This window comes from Oryza brachyantha, chromosome 1, assembly GCF_000231095.2.
Source record: "Oryza brachyantha chromosome 1, ObraRS2, whole genome shotgun sequence".
NCBI lineage: Eukaryota > Viridiplantae > Streptophyta > Magnoliopsida > Poales > Poaceae > Oryza > Oryza brachyantha.
Window position 1 is genome coordinate 18,505,377 of NC_023163.2, and position 14,676 is coordinate 18,520,052.

A 14,676-nucleotide genomic window follows, 5' to 3' on the forward strand; every position below is an offset into this window, starting at 1 on the left:
TCTTAATCTAATCCTTCACGAAGTCTTCGTCTGGTCTCCCCCACCCGCATCCCCCCCAGGCCTCATCACCGCAGCCGCCATGGCCGCCGCGTCGGATCTGGAGAGCAAGGCCAAGGAGGCCTTCGTCGACGACGACTTCGAACTGGCCGCCGAGCTGTACACGCAGGCCATCGATGCCGGCCCCGCCACCGCCGAGCTCTACGCCGACCGCGCTCAGGCCCACATCAAGCTCGGCAACTATACTGGTATAGCCTCTAGCCTTCTCAATCTCCCCCCTCCTTCCTTCGATTCGATTCCTGCGTGCGGAGGTCCGGGAGTCTTGTGGATGTCGATGTGATCGTGGGGCGCGGGTGTGGTGGTTTTTTTGGGTTCGATTCGTGGTTTTGTTGAGCTACTATGGGCGGAGTTACATCAAACCGACGTTTGTTTGTTCGCATTATTTCAAGCAATTCGTGTGCGTGTCTGATCGCGCTGCGTGATCTGGAGAGGATCTCGGGTGGAGGTTGTGAGATGGGGCCAAAATAGTTTGATTAACGGCAGTTGACTTTCTGATATCGACGCAAGGAGAGCGTAGCCGCATTATGGTAGGCATCATCCTAGTCGAGTTGTCCGTGCGGGATGCGACGAGACCCTTCGGTGTTGAAATATGCGGTGTTTTGAAACGTTCCGTTCATGTGCCGTACTTTGTGATTTGGATTTGGCTAGGTTCGGGTTATTTGACTGGAGAAATCGGTTTGATGGATGAGAGTTGACTTGCTATACTCCATTTTCCAAACACTGGACACTCCACATTTCTGACCAAAACATCACCTATGAACAATTTAGATAGATGCCTTCTGAATAATTTATGTCAACCATGAACAATGGTGCGTGGACGCCGTTGAGTGTAATATTTACAGTACTTTAATCATCAAGGGATGAGAACATGGATTTTGAACTTTCATAAACTCATGCTCTGCAACTAAGCCACTTGGGTGTTGCAGGATGAAGTGTGCAGATGCTATTTTATTTTATTTTATTTCATAAACTCATGCTCTGCAACTAGGACACTGGTGATTGTATGCCATTATAACTTATAGATGTCGTGTGCTGTTAAGGCCCAGTTTGTGTTTCATGGTAGTGGTTAGATCTTGGCCAAGCCTTGGGGAAGTTGGTTCTTAATTTATTTATTGAGAACATTGAGAACCTACTCCCTCCGGCTCCATAATTCTTGTCGTTTTGGACATGAGTATGGTCAAACTTTTAAAACTTTGACTATTAATAACTTTTAAAATATTTAATTTGAAAATATTAGGGCAACATGTATAGATAAGTCACAAAGACTATTTTAATAAAAATAAACATTTATTTATTTTATATATTTTAATAGAAAATCACAGTGAAAGATAGATTTAGAAGACTTGTGCTGTTGTCCAAAACAACAAGAGTTATCAAACTGGAGGGGGTAATTAAATTTGCCATTTCAAAGAAATGTATGCTCCTGCCTGTTTGCTGATTGCTGTTTCTGGCTGTTATCATAGTACTGGAATAGTATAATGGTGGTGGTGCTAAAAATGACATCTGGCAGTAACTTGCTAGTTTGCCAGGGGAAAACCTTGGTTGTGGTCTTGGTTAGATTTGTCAGGTTGCATATATGTTTGTTTATTCCATCTGAAATGGTATGGAAGTTTATTTCCAAACCAGAGCATTAATCTTCTTATTATCAGTAAATAGCTGTAAGTTTTTTGTAATGTGTATTGTGTAGCCCTAAATTATCAGCACTGCTGTGTGTCATAGAAGATCTCATAAGCTCAGTGACTGAACTGCATGTTTATTTTATTTGACTTGCAATTAAGGCATGATCATGATGTTCCATATTAAAGCAACATATTGCACTATGTCTTGCAGAGGCTGTAGCTGATGCTAACAAAGCAATTGAACTCGACCCATCAATGCACAAGGCGTATCTTCGTAAAGGGTCAGTCGCATAAATTATTTTAGCATTATGAAAAAGGACTAGAAACTTCTATTTATTGTGATGGTTGATAAGAAAATCATCTTTAGTGCCGCTTGCATCAAGCTTGAGGAGTATCAAACCGCAAAGGCTGCTCTTGAATTGGGTGCTTCATATGCATCTGGTGACTCAAGATTTACTCGTCTAATGAAAGAGTGTGATGAGCGCATTGCAGGTAAGCAGCCATTTTGAGCCCACTACTTGGTTAATACATTGTACGGTAGTGGTATTGTTTTTACTTAGGCATGACTATGTTTAGACTAGAAACCATATTATAGTATACATTTGCATCATTTGCCTTCTGGGACGAATATCCACATAATTCCTGTAAATTGAAATGAAATACAACACTGCACAAGACATCTTTCTGTCTTATGTACTGTTCTTGATTTTGTGTAATTCCTCTTCAGAGGAGGCTCACCAGGCGCCTATAAAAAAGACCGAGGATCCAGCAGCTGCCCCTTCTGTGGCTTCTACTGTTGAGGAAAAGGATGACACTGTGACAATGGAAAATACACAAATGGTAGAAGTACCAAGCAAACCTAGGTTCAGGTAACCTGTAATCCTTTAATATTGTGCTTCATTTCCCAATACACTTGTTTTAAATATCGAGTTATTCTAATTTGAGGAATCCACCAATATATGGTATATCATATGTTCCATCTATATCAATAAAACAAGTGCTTTCTAGGGCTGAGTTTAACCCCAATTATTTGGTACTGACATTTTCTGGAAACACACCTTGTATTGCAGGCATGACTTCTATAACAGTGCTACAGATGTTGTATTGACAATTTTTGCCAAGGGTGTTCCACCTGAGAATGTGGTCATTGATTTTGGTGAACAGATGGTGTGTAGCTTTACCATATATTGTTGCAAATAATTTCTATTACTATTTTTCTGTGTTCACTAATTAAGCCTGTCATTTAGTTAAGTGTGTCAATTGAAGTCCCTGGAGAGGAGCCATACCATTTTCAGCCGCGGCTGTTCTCTAAGGTACCAACCATCTGTAATGCCAGGATTGTTTCTGTTCTTAAATGCCTTGGAAGCAAATACATATTGTATTGTGTTTTGTCTTTTATGACATGAATATGTTTGTGCATTGTCTCTAAATTAGAGATATTGACTGTTCTATTTCTCTTAGCATTTCTCATGTGTGATGAACTTTCCAATCAAAATAAACAAATGGGTCTGCACTGTGCTTATTTTCTTCGATTGTGTTGTCACTTATCAGTAGTCCCTTAACATTCTGCAAGACACTTATTTTGAAAACCGATACTCAGGGCATCTGTTTATTATTATGTCTCTGCACAATATACACCATTCATCTCTCTTATTATTTTTGCTGATCTCTTTACCATCAGATCATCCCAGATAAGAGTAAATACCAAGTGCTATCCACCAAGGTGGAAATAAGACTTGCTAAAGCCGAGCAGATCACGTGGACCTCACTCGACTATGATAACAAACCAAAGGCTCTTCCACAAAAGATTATCTCAGCAGGTATAAACTAGCAAAAGTAATGCATCTGTATTCGAGAAAACTGTCGTGTTGCTTCACGTGGTTGGTTAAAAAGCTGCACTGTTGAATCTTATAAGAGGAGTTTCCCTTCAATATAAGTACTTTGCTGGATGTAGTTATTTACTGCTTATCGTACTAATTGGTGAATTGATCTATTGGCCATGGGCAGAATTTTTTTTTTCAATTGATAGCTATGTGTTCCAATATTGTGTTGTGTCATAAGGTCGGCCAACAGTAATGCACTTTGCAGCTCACATGTCAGGTGGGTTAGTTCCATTTTGATGGTTTGTCGAACTCATTAATGCCACTGGTTTGGCACACAATTGTAGGTAGTCAAATTTAAATGAAAAAGTCCACTAAAAAATTAAATGAAAAAGGTAGGATTTGTGTGTACCATGAACGTCCTTAAATTCTTGTTGAGATATTCTCTTTTAATTTTTTCTGCAGCTTCGTCAGCTCAAAGGCCATCATACCCATCATCAAAATCCAAGAAAGACTGGGACAAAATAGAAGCCGAAGTTAAAAAGGAGGTTTGTCGATTGTACACATTTGAACTTATGGCTATCTTCTGCTGAAGTTCTTTGGTAGTTATTGAATTGCGTGATTTGGAATTTCCAACAGGAGAAGGAGGAGAAGCTTGACGGTGATGCAGCATTGAACAAATTTTTCCGTGACATTTACAGTGATGCTGATGAAGACATGAGGAGGGCGATGATGAAGTCCTTTGTATGTGATCTTTCTTTACCATGATTGGTGAAATAAAAGTATTTCGAGTTCAGTTTATACTTAACTTACTATCAACGGTGTGCCTGTTTGCAGGTGGAATCTAACGGTACTGTTCTCTCGACCAACTGGAAGGATGTCGGCGCAAAGAAGGTAGAGGGAAGCCCTCCTGATGGAATGGAGCTCAAGAAGTGGGAGTACTAAAATCTCGGGTCCTCCATGTTGTAAATGCTTTGTCGTCGTGAGTCATCACTTGGCTGGAGTTATCGCATATCAATGCCATTTATCAGGTTTTGTGTGATGTTCTTCGTTGCGTTTCCATACTGTAAGCTCTCTGTATGACAGGCTAGCTTGTCGGAGACTTTACCTTATTGGAAGATACATCTGGACACAAGAGTACGCTACCTGAGATCTTTGCTACGAAGTGCGGAATGCTGTCGTTTACTGATATTTATTTGCTAAGTACTACTGTATCTCCTATCATCCCTGAAATGTGATATTCGTCTTAATTTGTAGCTTATGTAATTCAGCGTTCACAGTTTATTACTTAACGGGCTTTTGCTTGATATGATGCTCCTACTTAAAGTATTGCTTGATATGATACTCTTCTGCGGGAGCGGACTGCGGCTCTAGATTCTACTGCAGTTGCTATAACTATGCTCAATCGTTCCTCTTTTATACCCTATATTATAAGTAATTTTACCCTAGTTAAGAAGGGACTATGAGGTACTAAAATTTTAGTGAAAAATTTGGTACCTTAAATTTTAGTGTAAAATTTGGTGCCTCCTAGGTACCAAGAGATATTAAAATTTTACACTAAAAATTTAATATCTCATGGTACCTTCTAAAGCACTGTAAAATTGCTCATATATTATTCATCGCAGGCTGGCGGTATTTCCGGTCAGACACTCCAGCGTCATTCACTGGGTGCCTCCACACTTTAACAAAAATTCCCTCTACCTCTCCTTTCTCTCTGCGACACTTCGGACGAGCGAGCTCCTTCCAATCCGTGCGCTCTCCTTCCATGAATGCGCTTTTGCGTTGTCATCTTTGCATGGAACATGTTGCCCTAGGGCATTCGTAATACAGGGAAATGGCAAGTGGTCTTCAGTCAGGGCATTCGTAATACAGGGACTTCGCTATGGCACAAGGGCGTGCTAGGAATTTGCATAGGTCTTCACTGCATAGGTCGCGCTTCCACAAGGTGGATCCAACATGGGGTGGCAGGGGCTTGAGCCCTCGCTACCTCCGCCGTTAAAGCTATTGGAGTCCTACGAAGATCCCTTAAAATTTTATAATAAATATTAATAGAAAGGAGAGCTGAAACTTTATCTAAAGTATTTAGACCCCATAATCCCGTTGGCCAGATCCACCACTGCTTACAACCTCTTGTGCCATGGCCCTACCATCGTTCTCAATTTGTGCCATCGTTTTTATTCGAGCTCCATCATCCGCCGCCGAGCTTAGATCAAGGGATTTGTGTCCACCGTTATGCTCCACGCTTGTTTTGCATGTAACAGTAGCTTTGTTGCCAGAGGGGTATGGTGGGAAAAATGATGGTGAGGTAGGTAGTATCAATTTCTGATTTCTAGAGTGTTTATTATAAATTTTTAGACTTATATGTAAATAGAAAAAAGTCTAAAGTCCAAAATATAAATAAGGAAGAGGCTAACTAAAAAAATTACACCAACTCGAACCATTTGCACCGTGGGAGATATTCTTTTTTATGTGTGGCTTCATGCTAATTGGAGCATGAAGATACTTATGGGGTCCAATGCACCGTGAATACTCTTAGGAGGATCTTGATGTTAATTATTAATCTTTTGCACAAGTAACTCAACAAGTCACCTAAGTCATTTTTTATGAATATCGTTGTGAGCGATATGAACCCCTTGTTCGAATTGTTGCATCTACACATTTGATTTTATTGAAAGTGAAAAAATAGATATGCTCATACGACGTATTCATTGATATCATCGGGTATCTTTATATGCAGACGACAACGAGTGTAAACAGAGAATGATCCTTGAGGGCCACTGATAAGTGGTTGAATCAACTTATGCTTCCTTTCAAACACATAATGTAGTAAATTGAGGAATAAAAAACATAGGATTTTGACTGAAATACAAGTGTAAAATAAATGACTACAAAATATAGAAAAATATAAAGGAATATCCATTTGTGTGGAACACAAAAAAGATAAGAATTTGTACAAAGATAAGACTCAAACAAAACTTTCTACGAGGTTGGACCTTATATTAAATTTTCTCCATAAGGTATTCCATAGGAATTATATATGTTTAATAGGATAAAATCATTTGTTTCAAAAGGTCATACTAAATATGCTTTTGTGTTTTAATCTTTTTAAGACCAAACTACTAAGATCATGGTAAGTTTTGAAATTATCAATAGGGTCAGAGGTATGAGAGTATGGAGCTACGCGAGCCGTAGTTGGCTCGACCGACTAACCCTCCCAATGGATCGGTCACCCCTGCATGATCATTTATCTTATTTAGGAATTTTAGAGTGAATTATGCTTCGGGGCACCTGTTTACCAAAGTTTCACTTTAGATTGCTCTTTATTCGATCTTTTACTTTGCACTAAGTAATAATACATTTTACTTTGGGGTAAGTAATATTAACTTTGTTGCACTTTAGACAACTCATGTTAACTTTTATAGTCATCCATGTTAGCTACATCCATGTTAAAAATATGGTCTGTATATAGGTGGGTGAGTTCACCGATGTAGTAGAGTCAATGTGTTTTAGGCCTTTAATATACCAAATAGGAGCTTTCGGTGGCCCAAAGTGCAGGTGTGCAACAAAAGAAAAGGTACCTAGGGAAAGATTAATGAAAGGGTGGTCCGAAATAGAACCTTGCTAACAAAATATGGATTGTATAAGTCATGATTAATATATCTTTAGTAATAAAATAAATAAACCATAACAAAACAAATGTTAATTACATATGTTTTCTGAAATGACAAATAATCAAATATACGACAAAAAGTGAACAATGTCAAATGTTGGAAACTTGGAGAAGTATATGTGATCCGAGATAGGTCCAGATGTGTCCAGAACCATCCTCAAATTTGGCTCACAGGACCCCCACTCCTATAAAAAGACCAAAATTATAGCCCAATAGAGGAGTTGACCATACGTCTCTAAGTTGAGACAAATGAACATGTTCTTTATGATTTGGTCTAGTTGCTTTTCAAAATTGGTATTTGTATTACCCGTAGCAACATGTGTTGAGAGAGTATTTTCTGCATTGAGTTTTGTGAAGAGCAAGCTAAGAAATAGTATGTGTGATAATTTGTTGAATGATTGTTTAGTCATATTTATTAAGCAGGATATTTTTAAAAACTAAATCGGCAGAAGAACTACCAATTATATTTCAGTTACGATGGAGTAAAAACCTTAGACGGATTAAAAAAAGGAAAAAAAAAACTATGGCTGATAACACCTCACAACACATGAACAACGTACACACAGTTCTTCACCATCAACAGAGAACAATGATGGAGCACAACACATGCATCAATACTAAGATTGTCGTAAAGGCAACACCAAGGGTCTGAATCCACCAGACCCATATCATCGTTACAAAGCTTGCCGACTCGCGACACAACAACTTCGACTAGCACGAGAGTCGTCTTTACCAATGGCGCCTCCAAAACGAATAAAAGCAACATTAATTCCCCACGAAGGACATCAGCCCAAGCTACCAAGTACATACCTATTGAGCGGGATATGTTCTCTCAAATTAACGAAGAAGTCATTATTAAGACTTTCATATCTATGAAGACCAAAGTAAGAAAAAACTAGTATTGTAGCACCTTGTTTTATAAGATATTTGAATTGTTTATGTTGTAACTCTTCCACCTTATTTAAGCGATTCACAATGGCATGAAATATAATTTCTATTTTATGTGTATTTTAACTAAATTGTACATATGTATAGTACTGTTTATAACACTAAAAAAGTTTGAGTGTCAATTGGGACCACCTGACAAAAAATTCTGGAACCACAGCTGTGTGGTGGGCTTTGCGAATAGTTGTTCAGGTGTTTATAGAGTATAATACACATACATTAAATATTTGAGTGTTAATTTGATTTTGTTAAGTGATCAAGAAATTTCTGTTTTTATTTGATCCCACTTCTATAACATACATGCACTCGTGGATATTGCATTGTGCCGTTTAAATGGTCAATTGGAGAAAGCTATCCCTAACTTTTCGTGGAAAGAGATTCCTTTGACTTAAAGTTAAAGGGACACTACGGTTGATATGTAAGCCCAATTTAGATATCAGCGACATGGATTGTCTAACTTTATGTCAGAGGATCCGGTTGTACTAGGCAAACCGTACTGAAGCTGTCACTTTGCTTTCTCATAGACCGGTCCACGTGTTCGACAAAATCAGCAACCACGAGAATTACGCACAGGAGCGCAAATGGCAATGCGCACCAACATACCGGAGATTACAACGATCATACACACGTATTCATGCATATATACTTGGAACCTTGACTTGAGACTTGACACTTGAGAGAGATCATGCCACAAACACGCACAAATAAAACCGCCTATACATGGCTTGGATCTCTCGCGCTGCAAGACCTCTCTCTCACACACAAAGGAGGTGATCAGGTCAGGTGGAGCTGCCAGTCAACTGTCCTAAAGGCTCGTAAACGCTACAGCTTCTCTTCAAGAGCTGCAGCTACAGCGAGAGCCGTCGCCGCAGCACTCCGTCTTCCAAGACATGGTCGAACACGTCGTCGTCCATGGAACCCAAGAAGTCGTCCAGCTCCAGCTCCATCCCCTCCGGCGGCCAGAACTCGCTGTCGTCATCCGCCCCCGCGGCGGCGACGTCCTCCGCGGCCACCGCAGACAGCTCGTTGTCGTCGTCCTCGCACTTCACCGTCCCTCCGCCGGCGGCCGCTTTGCCGGCTACAGGGCGCCCCTCGTGACTCCTGGGAGACGTCGGCGTCGCCGCCGCCGCCGCCGTCTTCGTCGTCGGTTGCAGGTCATCCTCAGCAGGGGTGCACTTGTGGCGCGTGGTGCCGGCGAGCGCGTTGAGCTGCGTCGGCACGGGGTGGCAGTGGTCAGCCATGTAGGTGACGACGAGCATCCCGGGCTTGGCCGGGCTGCGCTCCACCATCTTCCTGGCCATGCACCCCTTCATGCTGCTGCACTTGTAGTATCCCCTGCAGCCACAACCACCACCCAACGAACAAACGCATGTCATCGAGTTAGTTGAGCATGGCACACAGGTCATTAGGTCAACTGCAACGCAAAGTACGACATGCTTACAGCCAATTGTACTGCTAAGTACTGGGAATTGCTCTGTACTACAAAAGGCAGTACATGTCACGTGGAGCGTGGCCGAGCCTTGATGCCCAATTGGCTTGGGATTCGACTGATGCGGCCATATATTTATTTATTTATTTGACGTAAACTGATGAGGCCATGTATAATCTCAAGATTTCAGTGTGCAAGCATGTTATGTAGTATAACAAACATCTCAAATTCGATTCTGTCAACATTTCCTAAGTTTCTAAGCGAACCAAGCCGGTTTGCGATCGAGCTGGGTACGTTTCTCCAACGCTATCGCTATGCACGAGTAGCTAGTGAGTGAGTAGTGACGCGTACGTGGAAAGGGGAAGGCAGGGTCGTCAAGGAAAGAAGGAAAGGTAGAGTTGGTAAATTAGTTACCGTGGATAAGGCGAGCCCTTGATGGGCTTTTGGCCGTACTTGCGCCACGCCCACAGGTCGGAGGAGACGCCGCCGTCCGCCACCGGCACCTCGTACACCACCTTCTTCAGCTGGCTCTTCTTGCTGCATGCCCACACCCATGGAAATCACAGCAAAAGCTAGCTGTTACTGCGATCACTTCAAACATAAACTCAGATTTTTTTTTTCATCTTTTAGGCGATGCGATTGCGATTGCGAATGCGATGCTAAAACGATTGCAACTCTGTGCTACTAGTACTAGCTTGTAATGCATATGTCGTTGTATACCTTCTCTTAGGGCGTGGGGTGCGTATGCCCGGCTTCCGGCCGGACGGCGACCGCGGCTGCGCGCCGGACGTGGAGGCGGCGGCGGCGGGGAAAGAGATCATCACCTCATGGCTTTTACTGTCATCCTCCCCACGTGTCCGCGCCACCGCCCGGAACGACGACGACGACCCTGGCAGAAAGAACGGCTTATGATCCAAATCCAGGTACTCCAGGTCGTACAGCGCCGACGCGCCCGCCGCCTTGGCTTTGGCCGCGGCGCCTTCCGGCGCCCGCGTCACCTGGCCCGGCCCCGCCGGAGCCCCTGCCGCTTCCGGCGGCGCCGGGACTGCACTGCCGACGCCGCCGACGCGAGTAGGCCCGCCCGCGGGCTGTTCCGGCTGCGGGAAGCTGCAGCTCCTCACGACGGCCTGCAAGTCCCAGTCGTTGAAGTGCTGGTCCATGACGACGACGACGCGCAGGCGCAGCGGCGGGCCGCGCATGAACGCCGACGTCGGCTAGCGTGCGTTGAGGGAGAGGGAGAGAGAGACGAGTTTGACAAGGTGAAGTAGCTAAAAAGGACGCATTCTGCTGCGAGCTCGCTCGCGCGCGCCGGAGGCGAGGCGGGGCGGGGGGTTGACTTTCGGCCGTGCAGACCTGGTGCCGTGCGCCATATATACGCGTACTCCTGTACATAGACGCGTATTCCGGGGAGATTCAGAAGTGTCACTCGCTGCTGCTGCTACTACTATTTGGCTAAGCTTAGAGACTGGAGTAGAGTCAAACGCAAGGCCTTCTAGTGGTGGGCACGGCGGGAGCAGCGATTAAGAAAAGAGATAATACTCCTGTGCCGATTATTGGCGATAAACTAGTGTACTAAAATCGCCAAATGGGCCAATGGGGCAGCAGCTTGCTGGGTGTTGTGGAAGGGACTCTCTGATCAGTTGTTGCTATGTACACTTGTCAAGATGGGTCCCGCATCATCGATCGTCGTCGCCTCTCCTCCTTGCCTCGGCTCTCTCCTATTGTTTTCTTTGACTTGTCTCCAAATGTCAAAAGGGAGAGAGAGAGAGAGGGGAACAAAAAGGGCTGGAATCTTCGAGCTCTCTCTGGCGTCACAAAAGACTCGAACGTGGGGAATTAAACTTTTACGCTTGGCCCTTTTGTTTTTAAAATACTACCGCCCCTATTATTGCCTGCACCTTGACTGCTAGAGCCAAGGTTAATTTTTCCCTCCCTCCCCGTGTCCTCCTCCCCTTTTCATCTCACTGACTTTGTACAAATGTCAAAGGGCAGAGAGAGGGGAAGGGATCCCCATCCCCTCCCGTGGTACGATGGAGCACGTATGTCAGCACGAGATCTTGGCCATATGCATCATATCTCGGGAGGCCTCGTAGTTTATGACGTGGGGCCGCGGCCGCGGCCAACCGTGGCGCGGAGACGTGCCAAAGCGACGGTGGAGTGCGCCGCTTTTGGCCGCGAAAACGACGCGAGGGGATCGCGAGCGCGCTGCCTGCCGCCGCCGTGCGCGCGAGGCCGCGGGCGCCGGTGTCGTCGCTGGGGGGAGGGGATTCGATCGATCGCTTGCTGGAGTGGAGTATGGTATGGGTCGCGGGCTCGCGGAGAGCTGAGCTGAGCTGAGCTAGATCTCGTATGGGTGCGGTGGGGCGCGGCTTGAGTGCGCTGGATAAATAGCGAGAGCGTGGGTGCTTCGGTGGTGAACGACGACACGGTGAGCGCGGTTCGGTGTGCCGAGTGCCGACGTTATCTTCGCTACCGGCTGGTCGGCCGGTTCGCCACTACGTGCTGCAGTAGTTAGGTTTGCGGTTTGGCGTGCTTTTTTTTCTTTCTCGTCGATGGCCGACACGTGAAGGTGTTTAAGTAGTACGTCCTGCCGTTTTGGTCCGTATTTGTTACTCCCTCTATCCATCTTTGATCAGCGCATAAGGTTGTAGCACCAAGACCAAGGAAAACAAATATCTGGCACCATGAATATAGCATTGAATGCACCGTGCACTAAAGAAACGTTGGCCACAGAAAACGGCATGCAGCATGCAACATAGTGGCAGAGAAGAGATTAATTATAAATAGGGGATTTTGTCATTGGTTGAGATGAGGGAGCAGTTGAAAAAACAACTATATTTGGGGGGAATGGACGTTAAAAGTAGTTGATCTTAAAATTTTAGTCCTTTGTGAAAATTTGAATGCCAAAATGAAGTACTTTTAGAATTGATTTTGGTGTATTTCATTATAGTTTATTTTTTTAATATTTGCTTTTAAACCGCTAAGAATGAATATATATATATATATTGAGCACTACGTAATAAACAACACGTGACACACCATAATCAAATCAGACCCCACACCACCCACCAACAGAACAACCACGCCCTTTACACGTTGTAGTTAAAATTTAACTATTTAAATTAATTACGGGGTACTCCCGAATAAAGTGAGTTAATCTTTGACTCCTTTCAGTTAAATTTTAACTTAATAAAGCATGAATACAAGCCAGTGAACACGAGTTAATTTTTAACTCAAGAGCACGTTGCTCATATATTAAGTTGATCGCTGTGTGACGTGCTAAGTTGCTTCATAGCGCACAATGTTTCTGTGGCGCGCTGTGTAGCGCCACTGTATATATATATATGTATAGATTTATTAGTATACGTATAAATTAGATAAGGTCAGGAGTCTTATAATGTGGAACGGAGATAATACTTGCTAACTTGCTAATCAGTCACCCTTCCCTGTGATTATATAACAGAAATATGTCTCAAACAAATCACCCCCAAGGTAATTGGAAGCTAGCGCATACATGGAAGAGTTGAAGTATAAGCGAGTTGACTATTACTAATATGAGACATAAACACTGTACATTTTTTAGGATCTCATCTTTTCGCTTTTGTTTATACTAAAATTCAACCTTATATTTGAAATTGATTTTGAGTTTTTTAACCATAGTTTATTTTTTAGCTTTTGCTTTTAGATTACTACGAAGATGCATATGAAAATTTTATTCATAATTCTTTCTTTTGTAAATATGTCATTTGACTTTTGCATGAAAAAGCTAAATGATTATTCTAATTTGAACTAACTAGGCTTGCACGAAGACTTGTTTACTTGGAGGATAATATGGTTGGCATGATTTGTGTTCATGTGTATGTATATTGGAGCTCACTTGTTCGCTTGATAGAAAGCAATCTATACACATGGATCAGGAAATCCCCACCCTGAAAGCAGTTCTAAACTTTGCTTTAGGATCACCACTCAAAGTGGGCCTGGGAGCCGACGGCTGTCAGCTGTTTCTTTGCACGAAGCCGAAATATATACAGATACCTGAGCACATAATGAGTAATCAATGAGTAATGACCGTCCTTGCAAGTTGGTCAGATTTAGATGCGGCCCTTGCAGAAGGGAATAATGAACCAAGGAGCCATCTCTGTTGCTGGACGGCCTTAACCTCGATGGGTTTTTCGATCGTTAAGAAGCGCCCGATCGATCCTGCCAAGGGTCCTCCGCTCGCTGCCTTGCCCAGTTGCCCTGCTCGGCCGTTGCTCGCGGCCACGAGTTCGCACGTACGAGACAGAGATGCATGGAAACTCATATTTTACTGGAAATTTTAGAATCATACCGTTATAATTTTATAAAGCTAAAGATATATTATTAGTATCTCATTAATACGTGAGACACACATAAATAAATAAATAAATAACACATAGACTAGGATGACATATCTTTAATTTAACAAAATTATGACGAGAGACTTGCAATTTTTCATATTACTTTGAATTGGCATCATCATGTACCCGGCCCTCCCTCTTTTCAGGGAATCCACGCGTCATTGCTGTCATCATCTAGGGTAAATAAAAGTTTTCAGGGAATCTCAGGCCTTGTTTAGTTAAAATTTTTTTTTCAAAAACATCATATCGAATCTTTGGACATCTAAATAAAACATTAAATATACATGAATATTAAAATTAATTATACAGTTACGGGGAAAATCGTGTGACGAATCTTTTGAGCCTAATTAGGACATGATTAGCTATAAGTGCTACAGTAACCAACATGTGCTAATGACGGATTAATTAGACTCAAAAGATTCGTCTCGCGGTTTCCAGGCGAAATCTGAAATTTATTTTTTCATTCGTGTCTAAAAATCCTTTCCGATATCCGGTCAAATGTTCAGTGTGATCCTTTAGCAAAAAGTTTTGCCAACTAAACAACCAATTGAAACGAGTGAAATCTCCATCTCCTGCTGCAGAACTGTTTTGCCCATGTGCAGCTAGCTGCCTTGTAGTACCCTTGAAGCAAAAGGGAATCACAGTCGTGTACATGCCACACCTTTTACCTTTTTCTTTAATCTCATTATCTCGGCTAAACAAACAACTAGGACTAGCAGTTACTAATAACCAGAAGACCGCGTTGTATTTATTTGCT

The 14,676-nt window shown here is 42.8% G+C and overlaps 2 protein-coding genes across 2 annotated transcripts; one reads left to right on the forward strand and one right to left on the reverse strand.

Moving 5' to 3' along the window:
* On the forward strand, positions 1-4,808 carry LOC102715523 (protein SGT1 homolog). The gene is made up of 10 exons (XM_006644324.3): positions 1-245; positions 1,888-1,957; positions 2,044-2,168; positions 2,404-2,545; positions 2,747-2,843; positions 2,924-2,989; positions 3,358-3,496; positions 3,962-4,044; positions 4,136-4,240; positions 4,334-4,808. Exons 1-10 carry the CDS (start codon positions 80-82, stop codon positions 4,439-4,441), a joined length of 1,101 nt encoding a protein of 366 aa, XP_006644387.2. The 5' UTR covers positions 1-79; the 3' UTR covers positions 4,442-4,808.
* A 3,747-nt stretch (positions 4,809-8,555) lies between these two features.
* LOC102715801 (WRKY transcription factor 22-like) lies at positions 8,556-10,739 on the reverse strand. Its single transcript, XM_040519812.1, has 3 exons — positions 10,261-10,739; positions 9,955-10,077; positions 8,556-9,446 (listed from the first exon to the last, which is right to left on the reverse strand). The coding sequence occupies exons 1-3, from the start codon at positions 10,737-10,739 to the stop codon at positions 8,960-8,962; spliced, it is 1,089 nt and encodes a 362-aa protein (XP_040375746.1). The 3' UTR covers positions 8,556-8,959.
* Positions 10,740-14,676: the final 3,937 nt, after the last annotated feature.